Source organism: Fulmarus glacialis, unplaced genomic scaffold (assembly GCF_000690835.1).
Source record: "Fulmarus glacialis isolate BGI_N327 unplaced genomic scaffold, ASM69083v1 scaffold7059, whole genome shotgun sequence".
Lineage (NCBI taxonomy): Eukaryota > Metazoa > Chordata > Aves > Procellariiformes > Procellariidae > Fulmarus > Fulmarus glacialis.
The window spans coordinates 69,856-82,374 of record NW_009231354.1 but is presented as its reverse complement, the minus strand read 5'-3'; the positions used below and the strand labels follow the sequence as shown (position 1 = coordinate 82,374).

Here is a 12,519-nt window from a genome sequence, read left to right as displayed (position 1 = left end):
CCCGTGTGGAGAACTGTTGTTAAAAGCTCCCGCTGATTATTTAAGCTCTGAGTTAATAGTTGTTTGCCGATGCGTGCTGGCCTGCAGGCTCCGCTCGTGGTCCCCGTGCCGGGCATCGAGGGATGGATTCATCCTGGTGTGTGTATAATCATGCACGTACCAGTGAGTGTGACTGTATCATACAAGGATTTGGTGGAGAGCTAGCAGAGGATCTTTTTAGAGACCTAAAAAGGAGAAGGTGGCTTTTCATTGAAAAGGTATTTTTGTAGAAATAAGTATTCTCTGGAGTTCTTGACAATTTTTCTTTTGTTTAGTGTTCCAGGATATTTTTGAGAGTCCTTTTCATGTTTCACCAGAGGACTCCCATTTTCTGACCAGCTTGGCCTAACTCTTTGTAGACCTCACCTGATACTAAGCATTTACTGAGCTTGTTTGTTGAGGTGGTAATTGCTGGTGGCCACGAAGGTATGAAGCAGTCCAGGATGTGTCCAGACTGCTTCTGCTTTGGTCATGCCTTTCAGAAGTGTAGCTCTGTTTTTCGTCTACAATTCTGAGAAAGAAGTTAAATTTGTAGTATAGGAAAACTGAATCTCTACTTTTACCAAGCTGACCTGTGAGGGCACATTTGTTTGTCTGTGCAAGTAGAGGGATAGTGTTGTTCCTGGATTCATTTCATTGACCTTTAGGAAGAGAAAGAATAGATTCTTATTCAACAAATGTCTGTTTCCAGGCAGTCGTGAATCATGGGATTTTTTTCCTAAGAGTGTGCAGATAGGCTTTGCATTTAGAATAAGATTTTTTTAACCATGGCATACTCTATTAAAGTTTGTTATGTATCCAAATTACACAGCTTTGCTTTTTAACTACAGCTGAAACCGTGTTTCGAATAACAGATGTGGAATACTGTCATCCCACTGTCACACCAATTGTTCATTGTTCTGAGAAGGTCACATCATAATTCATTAACAATAATTATTCCCTGGGTACACCCTGCACTTCTTCACTCAATTGCTTCATTAACTTGTGAGTGAATCTCACATTCACTGCTCCAATCAATGAAGATATATTTATAATGTACAAGTGGATGCTATTAGTTACAATATATTAACTGCCTAATTTAAAATAGAAAAGCTATCTTTATGAAGGGCAATTAACCACTAAGTGTAATTGATAATTCACATACCTATGATTAGGAAAGACAAATAATAAGAAAGAAATGAATCACCTGCGTTATTGAAGAAGACACTGGCATGCAGTTTTAATAAGTGGAAGGGGCTCTCTGGGCCAGGACCGGATTTCTAAGAATCCTTTGATGGAAAGTTCATCATCAGATGTATTACCTCAAGGTGGTTTCAGTGTTTACACCAACCGATAGGGATCATCTTCCCTAGAAAAGGAACCCACCATGTTTTGTTGTCTTGAGAATCAGTGCATGGGCTTTCCTAATAGAAAAGTCCTTTTTCATCCTAACACAAAGAAAAGTAATAATATTTTAGTAAGAATTTGTAAGCCTAGCCCCTAACTTACCTAGGTATCTAAACCCATATTAGCTCAGGTCCACAAAGATAATGAGGTACAAATTCACACTAAAACTGACAGAAGTTTGGCATTTTAATATATTTGAGGAGCTGAGTGACAGTCCCTTTGGCAAATATTTGAAAAAAATTGTGATACGTTTTCAATGCTTCTGATTTTCCATGGCCACTTTCAAATATGTTGGTTCTCGAAAAGGCTGACAACTCTTCCTTGGAGAAGAGGTCTCTTCATGACATCCCCAGTAGGTCACCACAGCTTGGGTCAGGAAACAAAGTCACTCAGAGGCAGAGGACTTGCACGAGATTGCAGAGTACCGCTCCACAGGAACCATGTCCTTGGCTCTGAGCACTTGGGGCCGCGTTTTCTTCCCTTGAGAAGCCATTTACCTGTAAACATTTATTAATGAATCAGCTGAAGTACCATATTTTTCAGGATTACCCACCAAGTAACAGCACATGGTTCATGAAAGACTAAATGATAAATGTAACTGAAGGCACCCCAGTGTTGATATAAGCATCATTGCAACTAGCTGGCCTCTTACCTGGAGTCTGCAGAAGTGCAAAGCCTTGCTGTTGCCGCCAGCAAATCACTGCAGCAGGTGATCAGTAAGTGGAGAGGTGAAAATCCAAGTTAAAAGGCTGATAGCCAGTGATATCACACCCGGTACTGCACTCATGGCTATGCAGTGCTTTCAGTTCATGTGTGTCTACGTCCATGGACCAGTTTAAAGGAAAGGAACTGGATTTGGGAGTTTTTGGTGTGTGGAGGGAGAGTGTGCCTGACAGACTGTGGTATCCTGGGGATGGTGGGCACCGCCTGTGCTGCCACGTTCAGCTTAGCTCTCTGTTCCAGAAGGGCACTTACGTGCTATGGCAAGGGCCCTGCACATGAAAACGGCAGCTGTAGTGCCCAGAATCAATATATTTTAGCCATGTCTTGGTCACAGTAAGGGGTCCTGCTCCTGTTCTGGCATTTCCTCTTTGCATTTTTATTGTAATTATCCGAGTTAGGTGTGGGGCAGCAAAGCTGATACTCTTAGCTCCTTTTCTATGTCCGGTTAACCCCTCTGCTGCTTTTACTCAACAGGATCAAAGCATCTGGTCTGAAGCTGCGGTTCTGCACTAATGAAACACAAGCGACCAGGGAGAAGTTTGTGAAGAAGCTCCAGGGCATGGGCTTTGACATCTCTGTGACTGAAGTCACTGCCCCAGCACCAGCAGCCTGCCGTATTTTGAAGGAGCGCAGCCTGAGGCCGCACTTGCTTGTGCACAACGGTGGGACAACGCTGCAGCAGATGCTGGGACACGTAGGGAGACACCCCAGAGAAATGTGGGCGTTTGCGATAGAGCAGTGAATTTCCATAGCTCGTGGGGGAAGAGCTCCCAGCTGTTGTTTTCCTACAGGGAAAAGCTTTTTCCTTAGTCATGAGACTCTGGAATAAACCTTAGTGGTCTGGCCTGTGCGAGGTCTCAATTATGGCAATGGTACAGTGGAGGCACAGAGTTGTGCTGGGGGTCAGCAAGGGCACAGGAGTCTGCTGCTTAACCACAGAGACTAAAAGATAAGTGAGGTCTTGTGCAGGGCATTACATTGTTTTTGTTATCATGGCAGAGGTTTTAAGTTTAAAGTGTTCTGTAAAGTGTGGGTGTGGAGAAAGGAGGTGGATCCTGCCCTTGCTGTTACAGATTTTCATTCAACTACCCAGAAGTTTAGGTGCCTGGATATAATGAGCTGAGGTAGAGATGTAGGTGGCGGGAGCTAAGGCAAGGGTAGGAAATGGTGTATTTTGCTCTTCGTTGTAGGACAGATCCTTCGTTGCAGGATCCAGGCGGGAATAGAAGGGGTCGGAAGAACAGTTGATTCAGACTTGGATTTTTTTTTTTTTTTTTTTTAATGTGTTGGGGAATGAATGGAGGGAAACACAAATCTGGGGAAAACCATCAGTTCCAATGGGATCAGAAATGCTAAGGGATTTGTGGATTTCCCCCCCCCCCCTCTTTCTGTAGCCCTTGTCCCTGAATTTGCTGAGATTGATAAAGCAAACCCAAACTGCGTGGTTATCGGAGATGCAGCAGAAAACTTCACCTATGCAAACCTTAATGAAGCTTTCCGAGTTCTAATTGGGATGGAAAAGCCTGTTTTGATCTCACTTGGAAGAGGGTGAGTTAAGCACTGTTTATTTCTTCCTCTAGTCTCCATATTTTTTAATTTCGCCCAGTATCTTTGTACTTAATGTAGGCCAGATACTGGTGTGGGCATTCACACTACCAACTTCTATGCAGTTAATCTATGTGTCTGGACTGGGAGGCTGATCTGCTCAGGTATCTGTTAATGAAGGATCCTCAATAGCTAATTCAGTCACCTAACTTGGCCTCCTGTCCTGAGTCACTTACTTGTAGTCTTTCCAGGGGTGTAAGGAAAAACTGAGATGATTATGCTGAAATAGGTCTTTAAAAGGAGGTGGTGTGGATGCTCCCCATGAGCCACAGTTCAGCCCTGTGCTGATGCAGATTTGCAAAGGGCACTGGCAGTCACTGAACGTGCCATGCTGAATCCTCCAGTTAACTTTGAAAATACTCATCATAGGGTCTCTGTGCTCCTACAGCACTGGGTGAGGCATCTCTTGAATTTCAGCTGTCGGTGGTCTTTTTTCTGTAGACAGTGCAGAATAAGCAATTGTGTGGATGTGTTTCATCTAGTGCTAGAGGGTGAGAGATACAGCTGCTCTTCTGAGGAGGAATTGTAGCAGCCTTTAGAGAACCTGGAGATGCCCTGGTGTATAAGCACAGCAAATGCCAGCCTCCAACCCTTCAAAGACAGCATTCAAGAGTGAGCTAGACCTTGATGAAACAATCCACGTGTTTACAGGTGGCAGTGGGAGGATTAAATAGCTGTAGTTTTGTAAGCCACTAGGAGGACTTTTGTTGCTTTAAGAGCAAGTTTGATGAAACAATCCACGTGTTTACAGGTGGCAGTGGGAGGATTAAATAGCTGTAGTTTTGTAAGCCACTAGGAGAAGGACTTTTGTTGCTTTGAGAGCAAGTCTAAGAGCCTCTTAAAAAACCCGTATAAATCATGGAGAGTTTGGATTTTGATGTGTGCGACCCCCAAGTGAATGAGTATTGCAAGAAGCCAGTAGGATTATAGGCACTGCTTGCTTTGCCCCTACAAGATCTCAGAGATGAGAACCGTTGGTTTAGCTGCTGCCTATAACCATGTGTTCCTGTCTGAACTGAAAAGAAATTATTTTTAATAGTGAAAGAAACCCCAAACAAACAAAAAAATCCAACAGGCCATGCTTGGATAAAGGGCTGTTGGTGTGGATTTGTGATGCAGTTTGATCTTCCAGCATCCTGAAGTTACTAATGGTGAGGAGGATCAGGTGGTCCAAAAATTCTGTTTGAGGCAACAGTCAGCCAGGTTTCTTCTTCCAGGTTTGAATCCAGCCCATATTTGTAGTGGTTGAGATGCGATACTGGATATGGCTAATGGCCTGCATGATGTAAATGACTCCTTGCTATTTGAGTGGTACCTAAAGATGCGGTCTCTGAAAATTGGTGTTAGCATGTCTGCAGGTTGATTCATATGTATGAAAATGTCATACATAAGGGAGCACTTTCATGCTGGTGGCTTGAGAAGTGCTATACATGAGGAACAAGAAGCCAGGAGAAGTTTTATTTGCTAATATAGACACCCTACCAATTTATGAGAGTAGCTGCAATGGACAAACTCCACCCGAACTATGTTGGAGATGAGGGTAGATGTTCCTCTGGCTGTGAGTAAAGTGTGGTGGCCGAGGAGACCTAAAGGGAGAGCCCAAGGATATACTGAGAAATGGCTGGGCTGGTGTGTATGGCGAAGACCTGCAAACACAACTGTGCTTTTGAAGTGACAGATCAATTGTTTTGGTAGTTTGAATATCAAAAGACATTTTTCATTATTCTCTGAACATTGAAGTTAAATTTTGACTTCCTGCTTTCTCATGCAGGAAAAATCCAGTCAAGGAATTTAGATGTTTTCCTAAAAACAATTCAGTTAGATGTTTCTGAGATTTTAAACAGCAGGTTATTAATGCCAGTGCTGAACAATAACAAATCCCAACGGCCTTGAAGGAGTTATTCTTATCTGTTGTGCGATATATGGGCTTAAAAAAGATATGCATGTTTAGCTTGAGGAAACTGTAGTGACAACTTTTTTCAATGGTTCAATAGACCGTAATGGGCATGAAAACCCTTCTTAGTTTGTGAATTATTGATCCAGCTGGGTAGAACTTATCAGTGGGAAGGAGCAGTTAAATCCATTGTGTTGCCTTACCTGACACTCACGCTCTGATCCTACAGCATGGGCGAAAAATCCTTACTGTTTCTCAGTTAGAAGGATAAGGAGAAAATGTTGAGCCAACTGCAGAATGGCTAATGTACATAAAATAACCAAGTTTTGTGTTATTATTTTCAAAATGAAATATGGAATCAACCTTTGTTTAAGAATTGCAACGTGATCAATGCAAAAATGCCTTTGTACCCTGTGCATACAAAGTATTTATATATTTGGTCATTCATTGATGTAGACAGCTCTAAAACAGACCAGCTGTTATTTTTTTGAAATGTTATTTTTCATTTAAAAATACATATTTTTGGATATTCTGAGCTCAGTTTTCACCATGAGCAATTTTTTTTTAATGATTGATCACTTCGGTAATGTGAACGTGAGTTCTGAATGAGTTACCCTGGTATGTAAGTTCTCTGACTTGAAGAAGGGAGATTATAAATTGGATGAATTTTTCACCTAACTAGAGAAGCCTTGTTGATGCAGAGGGCCATATACAAAAACCAGCCACAAGCCAGATTCCTTTTTAATGTGCAGAATCAGTGTAATTGGGTGGACCTTAACAAGGTTCCTACCTTGGGCAAGTAGGTTGATTTTGGTTGAAGTTTTAGTTCATTCCATAGAAAACGAAAGTGTCAGAGTCACTGAAGCAGAATGCCCTCCTCCTGAAAATGGAGTGATTTACATTTAGCATCTGTTTTGGGCTGAGAGGGGGAATTGGCTTTGTAATTTCTTCTGTCATGCCACTGTCAGAAAATTAAGCTGTTTACGCTAGACTATAGAAGGTTAATGGCTGTTCTAGCAAAGGTCAAGTGGTCATTTTAAAGGGAGGCTGTGCTGAATAATCGAAAATGGCAGAAGGATAAGGCATAAAATCTTAACTGACTGCTCATCCTACCTTTTTTCCCCGTCATGTAGAAACCTGTCTTTGCTCTGCTCAGGAGAGTTTGGAAGACCTGTGTTAATGCGAATTGCTGTTCCAGAAGAACACCGTAAAGATACTAACTAATTTTATGAGCTTCATGGCAATAGGAACATTCTTAGAAGGAACAAAATTTAGCTTGGAGGGCTTTCTTAGTCCTGATAAACAGTGCCCTGGCTTTCCTCATGTGGGAGGCTTGTGGGAAGCAATGATGGTCAACTGTTTGGGGTCCCCTTCCAGATATACTGAAGAAGGTGTTACAGCTGCTGGTTGGTGCCAGCCCTCATCTTGTATCTGCCAAGGGGTCTCCATCGCTGATTAAAGGAAGAGCAATGTAACTGCCGTCCTTTGTGAGCAGCTAGTACTCTGTGCAATAAAATACAGGCCAAGTTCATCCTTCATATAAACTAGTTGAAATTCCTTTGAACCGGTGGAGTTGTGTCCCAGATACCAGATGGGCATCGGTCTGACATCTCTTCCCCAAGCATTGCACGGTACTGAGCCTGTCCTTTACTTAATTCCTGGTGTTAAATTAAGGCCCCAGAGATTCTGATGACTTGACTTTTTGTTGCAGCCATATGGACATCTAGATAGGCACAGAAATAATAAAATGTGGTTTCTTTGTATTTAACTGCCAACATTTTCATTTCATTGAAACTTTATCACTTTCATTTCCAGACGCTACTATAAAGAAACCGATGGTCTGAAACTTGATGTTGGAGCATATATGAAGGCATTAGAGGTATTTTATAGCTTGCATTATGCTTACTCGCTCTGTGCACCTTGTTAAAAGAGTAACTGGTATAAATATGGGTCATCTTCTGTAATTACTCACCTTGGTGGAGGAAGTTTCCACAGATTGAAGCTAATTTGCTGCATTCTAAAGATGGGTGGATTCATTTGTTTTCTGGCTTCGTTCATTTTCTTTATTTTATTTTATATGTGAACTTTTACCATTGTGGTACCTTTATTGGAAGTGAGGCCCTTGAAGGAAAGAGTCAGAAGATAAAAACATGGAATATTGTCTGCAAGATACCCAAGAAAAACTGAAGGTCCGTTTCATGTTTGGTGTAGCGTTGTTAACACAGCCCTTGCCCTTAACAGTTTACAGCAAAAGGCCCTTATTCAGCAAGATACTTAAGTGCAATCCTGTTTTTAAGCCTGATTAAGTCTGTGCAGAACTGGAACCCAATAGATAAGCCAATCTAAGGGTGAGAGAAGGAGAGAATCATTATTCTCCCTTTTATAGGCTTGCAGAGAGATTAAAAAAAATACATAGTGAATGCAGAGAATAAAGCAAAGTAGGATAGTATACAAGCACAGAAAATGGTGGATGTAATGTATGCTTGCAGCACATTCATTTGTATCTATGTGAGTTTTGGGGAAAGGTTTTGCCTCCCAGATAAGTTCAGGCTTCTAGTTGTCTAGGGACAACCTAGAAACACCTTTTTCAGCATAGTACTGATATTTAGTTGCAGGAAGATAAAAATTGTCAAATCTGGCTGGTCACTTGAATCATTAAAAATGTGCCAGGTGGTTGAAGAAACCCTCTACATCTTTTAAGGCCCTCCAGTACTTTTGATCATTTCAGATGAAGGATATTTGCTATTTCTTTAAGAGTGATGCTCTTACAAAAATGAGCGATACTGGAACTGAGTCTGAAGACTGCTCTCATGGTGGAGAATGTAAAAGGTTTGTAACTTGAGATGTTTCGGAAGGACTTTTCCTCCTGCCAGAGAACATTAAATACTTCTGTTATCCAAATTCTCCGATATTCACCTTCACCTGCTAATCCACTGTGGTATTTAAGGGCAAAAATCAATAATCACTTAGTTTTTCTACAATTGGCTGGAGTTACGGAGTTGAACAAATCCTTTTCTGATCAGCATTTTTTGTGTGTCTCTCTTCTTTTTTTCCAGTATGCTTGTGATGTTCAAGCTGAGGTAGTGGGAAAACCAGCAAAAATGTTTTTTGAGTCAGCCTTAGCAGAAATGGGAGTTCCACCGCAACAGGTAAGGTTTCTGATGCTGTGATTACTGGCTGTGCCATGTAGTTATGCCCACTGATGTGTTTTTTTTTTTTTTTGTTTGCTGTCTTTCATGGAAAGTTACAGAAGAGGTTGAAGGGAATGTGGCCAGGACGACATGATAAACTCTGGGTGGATATGCAAATCTTTTTTTCCAGACCCAGTGTGCAAAGAAATATTTCTGTTCACGATCTTCCTATGAATTATTTAAAAAAAAAAAAAAAAAAAGGAAAACAAAAATTGTTGGAAAAATGTTTCAAAGGGAAAAACCCCCGTATTTGCCCATTCTATCAAATAAAGCGAAGTAGACAAAAGAGGACTGACAGCCAAGAGGGTACATGCTAGCAGGTGGAGACCTGTTGGATTTCTTCTGCCCTATGCGTACTTGTTACCCTCCTGAAAGGCATGACATTATTTTCTCTGCTTTTTTGAGGGTTCTTTTTGACTGCCTGCTATTTCCTTTTTCGTTCCTGTCTCTCTTTGCTCTCACTTGTGCCATCGATACTCTACCCAATTTAGAGTCTTCCATCCATCCCTCCATTCTCTACTGCGATTTCTCCTTCTACTTGTACTATTGTATTGGGCTTTCTTATTCACCTTCCTCCCAAACCGTGTAGTTCAAAAGAACATGCATTTCTGTTCAAAAGAACATGAAATTCCTTTATTTGGAGGCTGAAGAAAACAATACAAAAGAATAAAAGTTAGTTTTCGCAAGGAATTAGGGAAGATGTTGTGCCTCACAAGATGAGAGGTGCCGCAATGCTTGGCAGTCTGCTTGGTGACTGGAGGCTGCAGCATGGTGGAATTGCAGCCAAAATGTTATTTATTTCCTTTGGTGTCACACTGACTACCTTTTTTTAGTAAAAGGGAAAGGCAGAAGTAAAATATTTTGTAATTTAGGTGAACGGGAAGCACTGACTGACTCAAAAACTCCTCCCGTGTTACCCTCCGCACGCTTTCCAGAAACACGCTGAATGTGTGATGCTCCCTGATTACTTAGTACAGCCCATTTTTTCCTCTCTCTGTAGTTGTGCCCAGATCCTTTTTATTGATTTGTTATGTCACACAGGACATAAGGATGAGTATGAGATGACTCACAGACAGCAGTGAATTACAACGTAATAATTCCATCAGGGGGTTTTGGTGACATTATAAACAACAGGAGTGAAGTTTGGGTGGCTTGTAGGTCCCTAGAGCCTGGAGATGAAATTATGGCCCTGTAATTCAGTATGTGCTTGGGTTTTACTTTATTATAGAGTGGGGAGATGGAAAAGACCTAGTAGGCCATCTAATCCATCTCCTTCCCCGTGCAGGAGTGTTCCCTGCTTCACGTTTATTAATGTTTTGTCCAGAGTAGTTTTCAGTGAGCCAAACAACTGGGCTTCTGTAAGTACCCTAGGGACAGTGTTTGCAGCCAAGTAGGCAGCTTTTTCTGAGATTCATCAGGATGTTTCCCTTTTAAACTGCATCTCCTTGTTTCTAGTTTTACTCCAGGTAACAACCAAAATAACTTCTTGCCTTCCTGGATATTTTCTCCCTCCAACTACCTCCAGATTTGTTATCGCTACAGTAGTTGTCTCTTACTAAAACTGTGTGTTTAGATCTCAGCAGCTTCCCTTGTGATTTGGTCCCTCTGCACCCTAACCCGCTGCAGTGCTCTTTTCTGTGCTCCCTTCAGTTTGTCGATATCTTCCCAGTAACAAGAATGCTCAGCCTGAACATAATATCCCAGGTACAGGCATGGCAATTATTCAATGCATTCATCCAACCACAAACCCAAAAATCCATTTGAGACACAGAATGGTGTTTGAAAAAAAAATAGCTGGAAAAAAGAAGAAAGGAAAAAAAAAAAAACCCACAGAGCTCAGCCCTTGGATACTATTTGTCTAAATCAGATGTGTGAACGTTTGTGTTTCCTTTCCACTTATATCAGAAACGATCGGTGCACAGGAGTAGTAGGGAAGAGGGTTTTGGGGGGGGGGTTTATCCTTGTGGCATTGCTTGCCCTTTTCCATAGGCAGGATGGTGCAGTTGTCCTCAGATGCTGTTTTGCCTAGCTCGCGGTATGCTGAGACCGTCTCAGCCCCTGGCACCGAGGGAGGGTATCATTACAGGGATGTGACAGGGTACCAGAACTCCTGTCTCAAAAACTTTGCTCCAGGGAACAAAATTTGGTATAATGCATCACCAAGGTGGCAAAAGTGGTCCCATAGGGTGAGCCTCAGCGAGTGGTTCCCATCGACTTCAGGAGGATTTGTTTTGGGTACGGAAAAGCAGTAATAGTCCCCAGCAGAGACTACTATTTATTCACTTACTGCTATTTGCTAGATATTCATAGTGCTACTAGTGACTAACTTTATATTTTGACACAGATTTTTTTCCGTATAGTTTCTAGTGTTAAATGCCATCAATTTGTTGTAGTCATATGTCTAGTCTGTAGGTGTAATTTTTTGTATTCAGAGAGATTCGAGATGAAGGAACTATGTGCCTAACCAAGGAGGAGCACAGTAGACACCACTGCATAATGGCACCAGTCACTCCGTGCTTTGACTATGGAAAAAATAGTCCATGCTGCTGGAGTTAAAACCTGGATCATGATGCACATGCGTAGGAGGAACAAATTACAGCAGAGCAAACTACCTTAATTCTGACATTTTCCTAACTTTTGAGTGCTTGACCTTGCAACTTTAATGTTCTCTTGAGAAGGATGTGTAGGTTGGTTTAGTTCGTCATACATAATAATAAAAACTCAGTATATGCAGTTCCTCAGTAATGCACTGTATTACGTTTTAATCTGTCTCCTGAATGAGCTATACTTCTCTGCATTTGTAGTGACATGACAAGGATTGGTTTTACTTGCCTTTACTTCTATAAAATGTTTGCCAATAATTTATTCCACTTGTGGAATGCATTTAATCCATACCGTCATTAAACCATTTTAGATGAGCTGTGCTTTTGAAAACATATTACAGTTTTCTTTCACCTGACTTTTAATGAAAAATACCTTTTTAATAAAGCTGTCTCACCACAGTAATTCTAGACAGTGGCAAATCTTAAATTTCTCAAGCTGCTTTAATCAATAAAGTTATCACCAGTTGTTTCCCTTGATAACTGCTTCTTACCGAGACCCTGACTTTGCCTTCTGCTGCTGAGATGTTTTCAACCTGCACTTAGAACAGGAGGAACTCCCCAAAGTCCAATTTTCGTTTTAACCTTTCCTCAATGGCCTAGAAATAACAGATTGCCAGTATTACTTTAATAGATTGGAAATTTAAACCTCTTAGAGGTAACCAGACCTATCTTATGATTCAGTAATATGACAAAGAATAACACATCTTAAAGGTTACTGAAATGCCTAATTCATATGTTTTAAGGCAGTTGTAACAGTGGATGATTTTTACAGCTTCACAATAAAACCTAAATAATGTTAAGGTTCCAGTAGTTTTATATAATCATAAAAAGTTCTCTCTGTAGCAAATTGTCCTGCCTTAATGGGAGTTATGGCAGGTCATACTGGAGTGCATAAACTACTGGTAGTTAACCAATTCCCATTTCTGCCACCTGCAAGTCTCAGGTGGGAGTTAGTGGCGCGTGAGAGCAGAGGGAGGTCACCCCGAGGGTGGCACGGAGGACCTGCTGCCGTGCCAGCATCCCCTCCTTGCTCACCAGCCACAACGGGGAAAGATTTTTCCATGTCAGAAAGAAGAGT

The 12,519-nt window shown here is 41.4% G+C and overlaps 1 protein-coding gene across 1 annotated transcript in view; it reads left to right on the top strand.

The window, feature by feature from the left end:
• The first annotated feature begins 2,250 nt into the window (after nt 1–2,250).
• LHPP (phospholysine phosphohistidine inorganic pyrophosphate phosphatase) overlaps nt 2,251–12,519 on the top strand; it is a 75,671-nt gene continuing 65,402 nt past the window's right edge. The window contains exons 1-5 of the mRNA XM_009584537.1: nt 2,251–2,327; nt 2,623–2,810; nt 3,543–3,696; nt 7,463–7,526; nt 8,704–8,796. Coding sequence (XP_009582832.1) covers nt 2,251–2,327; nt 2,623–2,810; nt 3,543–3,696; nt 7,463–7,526; nt 8,704–8,796 — 576 coding nt within the window. The remainder of the gene's footprint in view (nt 2,328–2,622; nt 2,811–3,542; nt 3,697–7,462; nt 7,527–8,703; nt 8,797–12,519) is intronic.